Source organism: Cuculus canorus, chromosome 5, assembly GCF_017976375.1.
Source record: "Cuculus canorus isolate bCucCan1 chromosome 5, bCucCan1.pri, whole genome shotgun sequence".
Classification (NCBI taxonomy): Eukaryota; Metazoa; Chordata; class Aves; order Cuculiformes; family Cuculidae; genus Cuculus; species Cuculus canorus.
Window position 1 is genome coordinate 46364230 of NC_071405.1, and position 16959 is coordinate 46381188.

A 16959-nucleotide genomic window follows, 5' to 3' on the forward strand; every position below is an offset into this window, starting at 1 on the left:
CTTTTGTCCAAAACATACTTACATTTTTTTCCTAGAACTTGCCAAGAAGCTGAGACATAGAGGAGAGAGATGGCTGGGTCATTAGATAAGGCTCCAAAGTACCACAAAAAAGAAACACTTATATTAAGAATAAATAAATAGTAATAAAAAACCCTCTTTGTGGACCCTTTCTTGGACAACTGTCTGAATTTCAGAGCTATCCTTTCTCTCCTGACAAGTGGACAAATTGTATGTTACTTTCATTAGCTGCAATATGGGGAAATTTATCATTACATAGCTTTATAGAACAGATATCTTATGATGGAGCGATTTCTAAGGCTGAAAAATACTATTTTTAATAATCTGTAAGGTACCCAAAGCACTGATGTTCAGCCTATTTTAACTGAGAACTCAAGGAACTTATCTGGAGTTCTTATCCCAAGTGTAAACAAGACTCCTTTATTCAGAGCAGCTTCCAGACCTGTATGGTTTATGTGAAGCTTAGGTCCATAGCCGTGTATCAATGCCCATGATGTAACAGAAAACAATGCAAAAATGCTTTCCTCCACTTGATGGTGCCAGTTGCACAGAGAGAACATTTTCCATTATTGGACCTGTGCAGCTCAGACTCCAGAGCAATTATGCTCATATGGACATAAAATGCAACAAAAGCTGTGGCAATTTAAGATCAATTGAAACCTTTAGGTGCCTGCAGTATCCCTGTAAGACAATATTTTTTCCAAGGTGATTTGAGTACTTGGGAAGTAAGTCACATCACTGGGCTGACATACGCTCGTGTTGCTCCTTTGATAACCAAGCTGCTACATGAACAGTGCTGCTTGCATGGGAACTCAGGCTCCTGGGGAAAGAGGGCAGGTAGCCATCTACCTGGATGAAGTTTTGAATAAGCACCCCAGAGGGAGAGATTTGCTAAGCTAGTTTTCAAAGAGGCCCAAACGCCTCAATACTAACAATATCAAGGACCTGATTTTGATTGATATCTGGTTCTGCTGTCCAATCTGATATATTTTTGAAAAGGTGTCTCCGAATGCTAGAGAGTGAATAGTAAAAATAGACATGTTGTTAGGAAGTCCGGGCAAAACAGTGACAGCAGGAGAGCTGGGTTCAGGATCTAATTGTCTAATGCTCTCAGAGGTCTATAAATACCTCAGCTATGACATCCTTGTCCCACATTGCCTTTGCTTCGAATAACATCTATGATTTACGTTCCACTTTACCCTGACACCTCCATTCAGTTGTTTTTGATTGAGATTCATTTCACATTAGGATTTTGCATGAGTCAGAATTTGAGCATGGATATTAGGGTTTGCCCCCAAACTTTGTTTACTTTCTCCATACATTACTTGCTTTAGCATGAAACATTATACTTGGTTACCGAGGTTCTGTCAGCCTCCTGTGTGGTGCACAGTCTCAGGAATAAATACTTCTCCATGGCGTCATCATACAAAAATTGCTTGGGGAAGAGTGGCTGGAAAGCTGACCAGCAAGAAAGCACTTGCGGGTACTGGTTGACAGCCATCTGCATATAAGCTGGCAGTGTGCTCAGGTGGCCAAGAGGATCAATGGCATTCTGGCTTGTATCAGAAATGGGGTAGCCAGCAGGACTGGGGAAGTGATTGTCCCTCTGTACTCAGCACTGGTGAGGCCACGCTTCAAATACTGTGTGCAGTTTTGTGCCACTCAGTACTAGAAAGATATTGAGGTGCTGGAGTGTGTCCCAGGAAAAGCAATGAAGCTGGTGAAGGGTATGGAATACAAATCCTATGCGGAGCTGTTGACAGAACTGGTATTGCTTCGTCTGGAGAAGAGGAGGCTGAAGGGAGACATTATTGCTTTCTACAGCTACTGAAAGGAGGTTTTAGTGTGGTGGGTGCTGTTCTTTTTTCCCCAAGTAACAAGGGATAGGATAAGAGCCTTGAGTTGCACCAGAGGAGGTTTAGGTTGGATATGGGGTAAAATTTCTTCACGAAAGGGTTGTCAAGCATTGGAACAAGGCAGCCCAGGGAAGTTACCATCCCTGGAGGTATTTAAAAGATGTGTAGACGTGGTGCCTAGGGACATGCTCAAGTGATGAAATTGGCAGTGTTAGGTTTACAGTTGGACTTGATCATCCTAAGAGTCTTTTCCAACCTAAATGATTCTACGATTCTAAGAATGGGAAGCAGTGTAAGATCAGAGTAGATAATAGAGAGGGAATCTTCTCACTTCTTATAGCTATAGCAAATGTCAAATATTACAACTTTTGCTCTGTTTTCCCTCTGGTTGCCACCATTGGAGTGTAAGATGCTGTCAGGGAGAAGCCGCATTAACTGGGATATCCTGCGTCACAGTGAAAACACAGTGGCCTCCCTTATAGCCACCTTGTCAGGGAAGAGCGTGCCAATCGGAAATGAATTTGAGTCCTGTAAGATCACAGTGTCTCCTGAGAAAAGGAAATGCTCGGGTAGGTGTTTATGTAGCTATGCTGCTATTGCAAATTCCTGCTTCTGGAGTGTGAACTTATGTTCACATTTGAAAGGACTTGATAGATCGCTACAAGTTTTGCAGTGTTCTGTGTGGAGACTGAAAGCTTTCAGGGTGCTGTTGTGTAACAGAATTTGGTTTCTTTCAATTTGAGTCAGTTTTAGAGATAGTTGCTCTGTAGAAACTAAGCGTTTGACTGGACTTCTCCAGAAAAGAGACTCTACTGCCCACTGTCTGTGGCCTCCTGTGGCCTATACCTGGTGTATTATTTACCAGTTACTGAATATGTGTATAGATATCTTTTATATTGTTGATTTGTCATCTCAGCCCAGGGCCTTCAAGACTCTGGATATATACCACCAAAGAGGTAATATGCTTGAAAATTAATTACTAGTATCAGAAGAGGGGACTCCCATAGTGATTCCTGTTGTCAGTTCACCCAAACCCCAGAAGCTTGGGCTGCTGTTGATCTGAGGAAGTGGGCCATTGGCCTTCAATGAAACAGCTTTGATGTGGGACAGTGGTGTGAACAGCAGGTTCTCCTCTCGGAGAGCTAACAATCAGCCCTGAAATTATAAAAAAAGAAAGCCAAATGCAAAATGTTGTGTTAAAAGACAGAGCAGGTGCTCCTTAGAGAGAGTCTGCATATTTATGTCAGAGCCCAGGAGGCTCACACAAGAAAACCTTGTTTATATGAATGCTGTGGTTAAGCCTCATAAATTGCCAGGTGCCACCTGGATTTGAGAGTTCTGTATTGTGTTTGGTAACCTCTGGTTAGCAACAGGGTGGTACTGGGAGCTTGGAGGGACAGGGATAAGTGAGATAAACAGCACTGCAGTGTCTTTTAAAAGCAGAGGGAACCCAGAAAGAGTGAGAACACGCAGGAGAGAAAGCAAGAAAGCTTGACATTTGGAGCAAACTGGGCAGATATAGCAGCAGCTCTGCAAACAGTGAGTTAAAGGTAGGCTGGCAGTGCTAATTACAACATCCCAGATGCTTGTAGAACATCCGAATGTTCCTTTTCCTGGTTTAATATGCAGGTCAATGATTTTATTTGATAAGTGCTTCCTTATGTCAGAGGTTGTTCTGTTCATTTTGGTGAGACTATCGATAATGCAAGGTCTTCCTTGATGTGAGTAAAAGTACTGCAATCTTGCTCATTTTCAGAAATGTATGAAATATTGTGATCTGGGAAGAAAAGGGATTTTTGCTTCCCTCTAAAAGATAAAAAGAGGCAATACCAAACACAGCTGTCGATGTCTATTAAAAAACCACAGCTGAGGGTTCATGCCTGGGGTTCACTCCATAAGAGTCTGAGTGGGTTAGGCAGAGATAAGAAAGATTGTTCAGTGTGAACCCCAACTAGAATAACGGAACACAGGCATTTTTAGCATGAGTAGCAGGAAATATTCCTAGTATTTGGAGTATTTCTAGCTTTCCCAAGAGTACTGTTGAAATCTCCACTGCCTGGGAGGTAGGCAATTAAAAGCGTTTGATGAGTAGTCTGCTGGCATCCATTATCTCTGGGAAGGTGAGGGCTGACCTGAGAGGCCTTCTTTGTCATTCGTTTCTTGCAGAGCGTGTTCATGAAAGAGGAAAAAAACCACCAACCCAATAGCTTGAACTTTTCTTTAGCAGGGCTAAACTCTGTCTGATTCATTGGAATTGGCATTTAATGGCAGTTCATGGGTTTGGAGATGAGTATGGCACTATGGTGGCTCTTAGTCAAAGAGTTAGAAGAGTAGAGAAAGTATTACCTATTTTACTCTAAATGTATTTGCTGCTGGCTGTTTCTTTACAATGACTTAGAGGACACATTGCTTATGGTTTAAAGATCATGAAAGTGCTGCTGGTGATGGTGAAATTACACAAAATTGTATAGGGTGTTATGTAGAAGAAAAGGATCTGTGGACAGTATAGGGCAATGGGTTATTCAATTACTCTTCATGTAACAGGAACACAGGACTATTCAGGGGCACACAGGTTATTGCTCAGTGGATAGATTTTACCAAGTCTGCCACAGGATGCAGTCAAGAAAGTGAGACAGTAGTGATGCACTGAATACATCTGGGCACAGATGCACATCATAGATCTATGAATACCAGAATAGAGGTAAGCAGGTTGCTAAGTTGGATTGGTGATGGACAGCAGGGGACTGCAGTGCATACAGAGATATTTAGCATTATAGACAGTCAGATGGAGGAATGTAGGCAGATGCATACAGGCATACAGGCAAAATGGGAGCAGATGGGTACCTTGTTTTCAGTGGAATGAAATGGGGAGAAAACAAACCTAAATTTTAGTTGCCAAGCCCTAATGAACAATTTTGAAGTTAAACACAGCTTTTATGGAAAAAGCCGAGCAGATTGATATGTCATTCTGGATCTGAAACTTCATCAAAGCATGCAGTCCTTTCCCAATGGGCTCTGACAGGCTGTACTAAAATGATGCTTTATTGAAAGGTTATAAATGAAATAATCTCAGCAGCACCCTGGGCATCATCACTTTAGACCATGCCTTGGGTGTGCTTCTTATGAAGGATACTTTCTGAGTAGACACTGAACTGAGATTTCTAGCAATTTATGTGAATTGCTAAGTGTTTTTATAATCAGTAAGAGAAGTAACAGCAATATCTGCGTCATTTCTTATTCTAGTTTATAGTCTTAAAGTATAGTTTTCCTCATTTTTATTGCTCACACCAACCAGATAACTTTTTAGAGATAAAATAAATCAGAACACAAAACTGAATTTTCTCTATACTGTTTGTTTACTTTGTGTACTTCTCATAGCCAGGTAATGAAAAATGAAAAAAGTCACTTTTGTTGTTTCTACAAAATTTTGTTTTCTAAATCTGATGCAGTAGTAAAAAAGTTTCAGTGCTTGAAGTGGAAGTCTTGTGTTTATTTTTATACAATACCATATTTTCATGGCAACCATATTGATATTACTTTTGGCTGCATCTCTATGAAAGCTAAAATTGGCATCAAATTTGAACAGACATTTTCAGCTTTCCAGTGCCAGTAATCCTTACAGAGAGTGTTCTCAGCAGGGTACTTAAACAAATTACTAACTTAGAATGTATAAATATTCCCTCTACAGCAAATCCGCAGCCACTATAAATTGCCATATCTCCTTTAGGATCCAGGGAACTACAGTGCTTTGCATCAACAGAAGATACACTCCTCCTGCTTTAATGGAGTTACTTACAGTCATCATGCACCTTACAAAACTGGGGCCTGAATAATGTCTACACTGGGATTGAGTAATATGTGCTTCTCTGCCCAAGTTTAATGGCATGTAGTAGGCACTTCAGAGCAGATCAAGGACTAACAACTGGTGTGAGAGCAGTGGCCTTGCTGATTTAGATGATATAGCATGACGCAGAAAAAATTCTATCTTTCAGACACCAATTGAGTCCAGTTTCATATTAAAAACTTACCAAACTTTCAGAATGTAGTGCCTGTAGTGGTGTTACTGACAGTAAACTCAGTGAGGTATAAGAAGGAAAGGGTAGATTTAGATATGTGTATGAGATGACTAATGGCTTTATGTGAAGTGCATCAATGAATTAAAAGACATGTAGATGCCTCAGGATCAAAGGCAAACCACATTCGGGTACTTATCTGAGATACTGAGTGAATACTGTCTGAGCCTCTCAATGCAGTAGGTGTCTTGGATGAGTAACTCACTTTCAAAGCATTTCTCAGTTAGAGTGATTAGGATTCCATTTAAAACCATGGTATTACTATTAATTTTGGAATATAAACTAACTTACAGGTTCTTGCTCTTTCTCAGGTGATCTGGTTTCTGCCAGACTGCAGATGTTAGTAGCATCACAAATGGATCTGCCTGAAGAAATTCAGCATCCATATACAAAATTTTCTGAATGGAAATTCAAACTATTTAAAGTGAGGTCACTTGAAAAAACATCTTGTGATGACAGCCAGCACATAAACAAAGATCAGGCAGAAAAAGTGGCTGCTTCAAGAAAAGAAATCATACCGCATAAAAAAGAAGCAGTGCCAAGAGGAGAAAAGATAGACTTAATGGGAAATAAGCACATGCTCAAGAGAGATGCCAATGACATGAAAATGCAAGACAATAAAGCTCATCAGAACAATCTGAAGCAACTTTGCCGCATCTGTGGAGTTTCATTTAAAACTGTTTTTTTCAAGAGAACTCATCCGGTGCATGGCCCAGTGGATGATGAAACTCTGTGGCTTCTGAGAAAGAAAGAGAAAAAAGCAACCTCTTGGCCAGATCTCATTGCTAAGGTTTTTAAGATTGATGTGCGAGGGGATGTTGATACTACCCATCCCACTCGATTTTGTCACAACTGCTGGAGTATTATCCATAGAAAATTCAGTAATACTCCATGTGAAGTATATTTTCCTAGGAACAGCACAATGGAGTGGCAACCCCACTCCCCAAAGTGTGACGTGTGCTGCACTACCAGTCAGAGACTCAAGAGAAAAAGCCAGCCACCCAGTGTGCAATATGGCAAACATGTGAAGATCATTGCAGAACATGCTCGAATAAACAGAGGTGTAAAGAACCAAGCACAGATGAACAACAAAAATTTAATGAAAGAGGTTGTCAGTTGCAAGAATATACATCTCAGTGCCAATCTACTTGCAGTTGATTACCCAGTAGATTTCATTAAATCCATCTCTTGTCTGATCTGTGAACATATTTTGGCAGATCCAGTGGAAACAACATGTAGGCACTTGTTTTGCAGAACTTGTATCCTTAAATGTATCAAGGTTATGGGCAGCTATTGCCCCTCTTGCTGGTATCCTTGCTTCCCTACAGATCTTGTAACCCCAGTGAAATCCTTCCTGAACATCCTTGATAGCCTGGCTGTAAGGTGCCCTGTAAAGGAATGTGATGAAGAGATCTTGCATGGAAAATATGGCCAACACCTCTCTAGCCACAAAGAAACGAAAGAGAGAGAGCTCTACAGCCACATAAATAAAGGTGGCCGACCAAGGCAGCATCTCCTGTCTTTGACCAGGAGAGCTCAGAAACATCGTTTGAGAGAACTGAAACGTCAAGTCAAGGCTTTTGCTGAGAAAGAAGAGGGTGGTGATATAAAGGCTGTATGCATGACTTTGTTCCTGCTAGCTTTAAGAGCAAAAAATGAACACAGACAAGCAGATGAACTGGAGGCTATAATGCAAGGAAAGGGATCTGGACTTCACCCTGCTGTCTGCCTGGCAATACGAGTCAACACATTTCTCAGCTGCAGCCAATATCATAAAATGTATAGAACAGTAAAAGCTGTCACTGGCAGGCAGATCTTCCAGCCTCTGCATGCTCTTCGCACTGCTGAGAAAGCCCTCCTACCCGGTTATCATCCATTTGAGTGGAAACCTCCCTTGAAAAATGTATCCATTAACACAGAAGTGGGAATTATAGATGGACTGTCAGGATTGCCACTATCAATTGATGACTATCCAGTAGACACAATTGCAAAGAGATTTCGATACGATGCAGCCTTGGTTTGTGCCTTAAAGGACATGGAGGAGGACATCTTGGAAGGCATGAAAGCAAAAAAACTGGATGACTGTTTGAGTGGTCCCTTCACTGTGGTAGTAAAGGAGTCCTGTGATGGAATGGGAGATGTCAGTGAGAAGCATGGAAGTGGGCCTGCTGTACCAGAGAAGGCTGTTCGCTTTTCTTTCACAGTAATGAACGTTGCTATAGCATATGGGAATGAAAGCAAGAGGATCTTTGAAGAAGTAAAGCCCAATTCAGAGTTGTGTTGTAAGCCCTTGTGCCTTATGCTGGCTGATGAATCGGATCATGAAACTCTGACAGCAATTCTGAGCCCCCTCATAGCAGAAAGAGAAGCTATGAAAAACAGTGAACTGCTACTTGAAATGGGAGGCCTCCTGAGAACTTTTAAATTCATCTTTAGGGGTACAGGATATGATGAGAAACTTGTGCGAGAAGTGGAAGGGCTGGAGGCCTCAGGTTCCACTTACATTTGTACCCTGTGTGATGCAACCCGCCTGGAGGCATCACAGAATTTGGTTTTCCACTCCATAACCAGGAGCCATGCTGAAAATCTGGAGCGATATGAAATATGGAGATCCAACCCATATCATGAATCTGTTGATGAACTCCGTGACAGAGTGAAGGGTGTTTCAGCCAAACCTTTTATTGAGACCGTGCCTTCCATAGATGCATTGCACTGTGACATTGGCAATGCAACAGAATTCTACAGGATTTTCCAGATGGAGATTGGTGAAGTTTACAAGAATCCTGATGTGTCTAAAGAGGAAAGGAAGAGGTGGCAGTTGACACTTGACAGACACCTCAGGAAGAAAATGAACTTGAAGCCTATGATGAAGATAAGTGGAAATTTTGCTAGAAAGCTCATGTCCAAAGAGACAGTAGAGGCAGTATGTGAACTGATAAAGTGTAAGGAAAGGCATGAAGCCCTAAGAGAACTAATGGACCTTTATCTCAAGATGAAGCCAGTGTGGCGATCTTCATGCCCTGCCAAAGAGTGTCCAGAATTGCTGTGCCAGTATAGCTACAATTCACAGCGTTTTGCTGAGCTCTTATCTACAAAGTTCAAGTATAGATATGAAGGCAAGATTACAAATTATTTCCACAAAACCCTTGCTCATGTTCCCGAAATCATTGAGAGAGATGGGTCCATTGGGGCCTGGGCAAGTGAAGGAAATGAATCTGGAAACAAACTGTTTAGGAGGTTCCGAAAAATGAATGCCAGGCAGTCCAAATGCTATGAGATGGAGGATGTCTTGAAGCATCACTGGCTATATACCTCTAAGTACCTCCAGAAGTTCATGAATGCTCATAAAACATTAAAGAGCCAGGGCTTCACCATTGACACAGAGGACAGTTTAGGTGACTCCTCAGAGGTCTTGGAAAGCAATGATTCAGTGGAACTCTAAACATAACGTGCATTTTGCATTACGTTTGTGATGCTGTCTTCCTGCAATGAGGCAACTTTTCCAGGTCTGTAGAGATACAGGGATGTGAAACGATCGTTTTTACACTCCCTTTTACACCTTTAATAAGGTGTTGAGTGATGTTTAATAAACACCACAATTGCTGGGAGTTTCTGAGGGGCAATGCAGTGGTGCATTTATGAGTTGTTATATGAGGTGAAAGCAGAAACAAATTGCAAAGTAGGTTTTTCAGTATCTGTTGATCTTAGAGGGTTGTTTATAAGTGAGAAAGCCAAAGTAAACAAGTTTTTCTACAATGTAGTATTTTGGAATGAGTATGATTCTGGAGAATTATGACACTTGCTGAAAAAGGGAGGATGGCTATTTGTCCTGTTTGTGTTTTTAAAACTATTTTGCTATTTACCTTTTAGGAGGGTTTGATTATTTTCTTGATGGTCCCTTGTCTTTTGTCAGTAAAAATTATCCACTAGGACACTTGGGTAATTGTTTGGGATAAAGTTCAGTCATTTTTGTACAAATTACTGACTTGAAGATGCAATCTTAGAGCTCTCAAACCTTAAAAAATATTCTTATTTAACATTTATATTGTAGTATTGCTTAGGAGCAGATGTTGATATTGCCATGCTAATTTACTATATGAAGGCATAGGAAAGGTAGCTGGAATTTTTTTAAGGTTTCTTTTTTCAGAGTCTGTTTACTCTAAAATGCAAACTTGTGCTCATAAATCAGGATTTACAGTGCTTTGTGGTTATCTCATTATACAAAGTACATTCAAGCTCTACTGTGTAGCTTGTTGCTTCATAAACATTTTAGATTTCCACGGTAACTTCAGTACATAGCATAATTTGTATTAGTAGAATTTTATTGGGTGAATTCCTGGCCTCAGTGAAGCCACCAGTAAATTGTCATTAAACTAGCAGACCCAAAGATTCACCGCATCACTTTATTTGCTGCAGACCCATTTCTCAGGAGATGGATATTACCTTGATCAGATACAGGCCGGTGCTCTGATCATCTCTATTAGGATATTTTGCTGACAACTGTTGATGTGCCCAGACTGTATCTGATACTGAGCTTTTACACACATAAGATACACCACACTCACAGTCTCATTTTCCAAATCTGAAAAAGAGGCATGATATTAATTAACTTCAAAGATAGCTGGCATAACAAGATTAGTTAAAAAGTAATGAACTGTCTTGAAATTACAGCATACTGTATTTTGCATTATTACAGCAATGTTTAGTTGGCATTTCTCCATACTATATTAGGTGAACCACTTTTTGGGGGGTGTTTGCCTTTCTGAAGTGGTATGTAGTATATTAATATGCTAAAATTAATTGAATTTAATTAAATGATACATTTATGAAATATAGTCAAAACTACCTGAGATGCCCCCAAATCATCTAGCCTTTCAGATTTGCACCTGTAGCTAGGGCTTTACTGTGTTTGGAGTAATATTCCTGAAACAAGCTTAAATGTGGAAACTATTATAGCATGGATCTAAAAGGATCCACTTTTTTGTTTTTATTTTAATGTAGCAGAATTTGTTTTGTGAGTTTAAGTGAAAAACAAAGAATTTAGGTATAGTAGTATCTTGCTCATGTTATTTACTATTTCTTTGAGGATCTGGTATATACCATTTATAGACAATGAAAAAAAAGAGTTAAGTGTTAGCAATGAGCAATATTAGTGTTATTCTGATTATTATTTCTTTTGATTTTATTAATTAAAATACTATTTTTGAAAGTATTCTGTAGTTTAGAATTTTGTTTTTATATGGTATCTTTAAACATAGTTTAACATTATATCAACATTTGCTGTTGGAAATAGTGCTTTTTAGTTGGAAATAATGCTTGTTACTTAAAACATTTACTTTTCTAAGCAGTCATAGATACTTTAGCATCTCTTGTATGTTGTACCATGTACATCTGCACTTAACTGCATGCTCCTTTCTAGATTTATTTTTTTCAATTCTTTGAATAAAGCAAGTATTTCCCATACAGCATAAATCTCAGATTTGTGTAAATATTGTTCATTGCCGATAAAAGCAGACAAGTTTTCCAGCGAGTATAAACATCAGGTATAAAGAGCATCCTTTACCAGTAAATGCAGATATAGTTTGCATTTTTGGTTAACATATATTTCATTATGCAAAAAGTTGCACACTTTTCTTTTTTCTCCGTACATGTATTTGGGACAACTGTATTACCTTATCTCTTATCCTTGACTCTGCTTGAATAACCTCAGGCCCACTTTGACAATCTTTACTCACTTCATGGTGATTTTCACTCAATTTAAGTGATATAGAGTTTTTGCTGCCTTTTTCACAGGAAAGAATTTAATCCCCAAATAAACTGGACCCATTTATGGATTTACATATGTGCCTCTGGAGAGACAGACCAGACCTTGTTCATTTTGTGCATGTAATTTCAGTGGCTCCACTGACATTTTAAAATTCTAAATTCACTTTAATAACCTGCTGAGGTAACAGCAAGTGATTCATCTCACTGCCTTCAAAAGGGTGGAGTAAGTTTTATCCATAAATGTATGATTTCTCATGACAAGGCTTATATCCTAGGATAACTCATCAGACTGAATGGAACCTGGACAGGGACAGAGGAATGAAGTGACATGTGAAAGTATTATTTTGTGAAATATTATTAAGCCATCAAGACACATTTCATATTCTATGACCCCTGGGCATGATAGCTGACATAGAAAACTACTACTATTTTTTTCCTTTTCTTTTTATATTTGAATCACTTCATCTTCTTTTCCCCCATTGTTGACATCTTTTATAAATCAAGAGACTCTTTTTGTGAGTTTTGAACTCATTAGAACAAACAGCACTAAGAGGGTAGGTACCTGAAAGGGAAGCTTTTGTAAATAGACATAAGAATGCTGCATGCACACAGCCATGCATCAGAAAGCAAACCCAATTCTGACTGCAGACAAGTGCATCATTTGGTTATGCAGTCAATTGTTAAGCATTTTGATTTTGAAGAGACTTTAGAAAAATGGAGACACTTACTTATTCGTGGTGCTCTTTCTAACCTTCACATTTCTTTTTATGTTAACACTTGGTACAAATCCCTCAGTAATTCATGGTAAATAATTTTCTTGTTCTGAAACTGTATTGACTGTAGTTTTGTACAACCACATTATGTGTCTTGCTTTTTTGGTTTTATTCAAGGGCTTCATCTTGTGAACTACGTTAAAAGCCATGATTCTGGTCTCATGTATTTTTTTTTCCTCACAGGAATGAGTCTATTGAATTTAAGCAATTAACTTTGAATTTTAGTCAGGTAGTTCAGAAACAAATTCTAGATATGTACAGCATCCTAATTTCTGACTACACTGAGTTCTGTGCTTTGTCTCACCACATGGCTTCATAATTTTACTTTTTATTATGGTATTACGGTTTCTTAATTAACGAAACCTGTTTAAGATAAAGGTCTTGTAAATATTAAAGTTCCTGACTTTATATTTCTTACTAGCTTTTCAACTATGAACATAATTTCAAAGTAACAGTCTTATTTTTCATACAAATTGTGGATGTTTTTCATATTTAGGCTGCTCTGATAACCAGAGATTATGTGATTCCAGCCCTGTTCTGGAATTCACTAAATTAACACAAATGAAGATTGCTCTGTGAGTCTCAGCAGTCTTTTCAGCGCCTTCCATCACAGGCAACTGCTTGACAAAATCTTAACTAATTTTAAAAGAGATTTATTTAGTCTGTAAATGTTTTTTGCTTCATTTACAAATACCATCCCAGTTTTTGTGTAAAGTCAGCCTTGCACCATCCATGCTAATATGTTAAGCCTCTTTACTGGCTTCTGTGCATCCTTTGCATCAGCTTTTGGCTCCTTGTCATAGACTGCGCTGCAAAGATTAGTTCCAATATACTTTTCAGTTCATGATTTGTAGCTACCCTTTATTCCACTTCAGAAAATCTTTCTTCCCTGCATTGATATCTCAGAGTAAGAACGCTTCAGTAAACCAACTGATTAATAATGAACAAATTAATCTGATTTCCTTGTGCAATTAGACTTCTAATGGCTGGACCTTATATCACCAACTTAGTTCTTTCAGCTATCTTTCAGACCTTCAATAAAAAATGTTCGATGGAAAAAACAGAACCCATATAAAACAACAAAAGCCTCAGAGACTTTCCTGGTAAATTAGGATGATTTAATTCCTTTATTTGTAGATCTGTAATAACTGACTGAATTTTACTGTCCATGTATTACTATTAGAATTGGGATCAGATGAAGAATAATGAGGCCTGTCACCAGTCTTCTTCAGAGTACTGTTTTAGGTGACTGAACATGGCATGATTTTCAGTTGACCAGCTGCAACTCCTAACACTGGGAGCTTTTCTGTGTTTTGTATCAAGCATAATATTGTTCATAATATAAAAAGACACATTACAAAAGATTTAATTAGCAACTTTTCCAGCAGCACTGGGACACAAGTCAACAGAAGTATTTTCAGTGCCCAGTTCTTCCACTGGAGATGGGCATTCTGAGCCAGTGGACAAGGGATTACACAATCAATACCACATAAGGAATTCCTGCATACTTGTGGAAGCAGCCAGTCTCCCCTTCTTCCTGTATACGTGTATGTATTGAGAAATCAGAATCATAGAACCATAGAATTACTACGCTGGAAAAGACCTTTGAAATCATTGAGTCCAACCACACCTGTCCACTACTAAATCATATTCCTAAGGACTTAACTTACCTGTGGTTTAAATACCTACAGGGATGGTGATTCAACCACCTCCCTGGGCAGCCTGTACCAGCGTCTGAAAACCATTTCTGTGAGGAAATTTTTCCTGATATCTAATCTGAACCTCTCCTGGAGCAACTTGAGGCCATTCCCTCTTGTCTTATCACCTCTCACCTGGGAGAAGAGACCAACACTCACCTCGCTACAACCACCTTTTAGATAGTCATAGACAGTCATAACATTTCCCCTTAGCCTCCTTTTCTCTAGGCTAAACAGTCCCAGTTCCCACAGCTGCCTTTCATAAGGCTTTTTCTCCAGCCCCTTGACCAGCTTTGCTGCCCTCCTCTGGACACGCTCCAGCACCTCAATGTATTTCTTCTAGCGAGGAGCCCAGAACTAAACACAGTATTTGAGGTGTGGCCTCACCAATACGGAGGATAGGGGCAGAATCAGTTCCCTAGTCCTGCTGGCCACACTGTTTCTGATACAAGCCAAGGTGCTGTCGGCCTTCTTGGCCACCTGGACATGCAGCTGACTAATATTCAGCTGGCTGTCAACCAACACCTCCAAGTCCTTATCTGCTGGGCAGCTATCCAGCCACTCTTCCCCATGGGGTTGTTGTGTCCCAAGTACAGGACTTGGCACTTGGCCTTGTTGAACCTCATCGTGTTGGCCTCAGCCCATCAATCCAGCCTGTTCAGAGCCTCCCTGCCCTCAAGCAGATCAACACTTCTGCCTGGCTTAGTGTCATCCACAAACCAAATCCCTTCATCCAGATTATTGATAAAGACATTAAACAGAATTGGAGCCAGCGCTGAGCCATGGGGAACACCACTTGTGACTTGCGTCCAGCTGGATTTAACTCCACTTACCACGACTCTTTGGGCCCGGACATCCAACCAGTTTTTTACCCAGCAGAGGTTATATGTGTCCAGGCCAGTGGCAGACAGTTTCTCAAGGAGAACACTGTGAGAAACTGCGTCAAAGGCTTTACTAAAGTCCAGGTACACTATATCCACAGCCTTTTCCTCATCCACTAAGCGGGTAAGCTTGTCATAGGAGATCAGGTTAGTTTGACATGACCTGACTTTCATAAACCCATGTTGACCAGGCCTGATGACCTGGTTGTCTTGTGTGTGCTGTGTGATAGCACTCAAGATAAATTGCTCCATGACCTTACCAGCACCAAAGTTAGAATGACAGGATCTAGTTCCCTGGATCCTCCCTCCAGCCCTTCTTAAATTGATGTAACATCTGCCAGTCTCCAGTCGAGTGGAACTTCCCCAGTCACCCAGGACTGCTGGTAAATATTTGAAAGGGGTTTGGTGGGCATCTCTGCCAGCTCCCTTAATAGCCTTGGGTGGATCCCATCTGGCTGGGATTAGACTTGTGAATTAGACTTGTGAATGTCTAATTGGCCAAGCAGGTCTCTAACTATTCCCTCTTGGATCATTGGAGCTTTGTTCTGCTCTCCCTCTGTGTCTCCTGGCTCAGGAGGCTGAGTACCCAGAGAACATCTTACTATTAATGACTGAAGCAAAGAAGGTATTAAGTACCTCAGCCTTATCCTCATCCTATCATTCCCTCTGCATCCAGCAAAGGATGGAGATTCTTCTTAGCCCTCCTTTTGTTGTTGATATATTTGTATAAACATTTTTTATTCTCTTTCACAGAACTGGTCGATTTACATTCTAGTCGGGCTTTAGCCCTTCAGATTTTCTCTCTGCATGATCTTACTTCATCCTTGTAATCCTCCTGAGATGCCTTCCCCTTCTTCCAAAGCTCGTATATGTCTCTCTTTTTTCTGAGATGCACCCAAAACTCTCTGCTCGGCCAAGCTGGTTTTCTTCCCCCAATGGCTCATTTATGGGGATGGCCTGCTCTTGCACTGCCGGGATTTCCCTCTTACAGAGCATCCATTGCTCTTGGGCTCCTTTGCCCTTTAGGACTGCCTCCTAAGGAACTTTATCAACCAGCTTTCTGAACAGTCCAACACCTGCCCTCTGGAAGTCCAAGCCGGCCATTCTACTCACCCTCATTCTTAATTCTAGAACTGAGAATTCTATCATTTTATGATTGCTGAACTCCAAGTGTCCTCCAAATGTCATATATCCCACAAGGCCTTCTCGCCAGGTTTATAAGGTTACAGTCTGCTTTTTAAAAAGAAAAAATGTTCTTTTGTGTCACAATTTTCAAAGGTCAAGTAGAGACATCAAATTGGAGCTTGATTTTCAGAGACTTCCTTCCCAGAAGGTAGTCTTGTTTGAAATACGATGTGGTAGGAAACATGGAGAGAGCTATAGCCACAAATCATGAATAAAAAGAAACTAGATCTTCTGTTTTTAATATAGTTAGTCTGGCAGTAAATAACTTCACAGATTCCTTTTCAATCTAAATTCAATCTTTTTCTTTTGTTTGGGACTCCCAGCTGCCTTATTTCTGCTCCTTTTCACGGTCTATTAGTGCAATGAGTCACCCTGAGCTGTGACACATGCTTCAGTGCTACCACTAAAGTTTGTGCTGTGCCTTTCCTGTAGGTACGTCAGGGTCCAAGCAACTTTCACAGTGTTAAAATCCGTAGATTACTCCTGTAAAATCTGACAATCACATAGTGTTACTAAAATGTGGATGGGAATCATGATGCTGTTTGCTGTGGGTACAAAATACATAGGCCAGTTGGATGCAGATACAATAGAGATTTACTTCTGCACTCAAAGCTACTTTTTTTTAATCTTCTAATTCTAACCTGCCTAAGGAAGAAGCATCTTGTCTGAATTAGCTCGTTTTGGAGCCAATCAATGCTCTAAGAAGTACA

At 40.0% G+C, this 16959-nt stretch overlaps 1 protein-coding gene across 1 annotated transcript; it reads left to right on the forward strand.

Annotated features, from left to right (window-relative positions):
* Nucleotides 1-6284: 6284 nt before the first annotated feature.
* RAG1 (recombination activating 1) lies at nt 6285-9389 on the forward strand. Its single transcript, XM_009557568.1, has one exon. It carries the CDS (start codon nt 6285-6287, stop codon nt 9387-9389), a length of 3105 nt encoding a protein of 1034 aa, XP_009555863.1.
* Nucleotides 9390-16959: the final 7570 nt, after the last annotated feature.

Bases quoted from the DNA above. Each gene is read 5' to 3' on its own strand.
- RAG1 (XM_009557568.1), top strand. From the start codon at position 6,285: ATGTTAGTAGCATCACAAATGGATCTGCCTGAAGAAATTCAGCATCCA.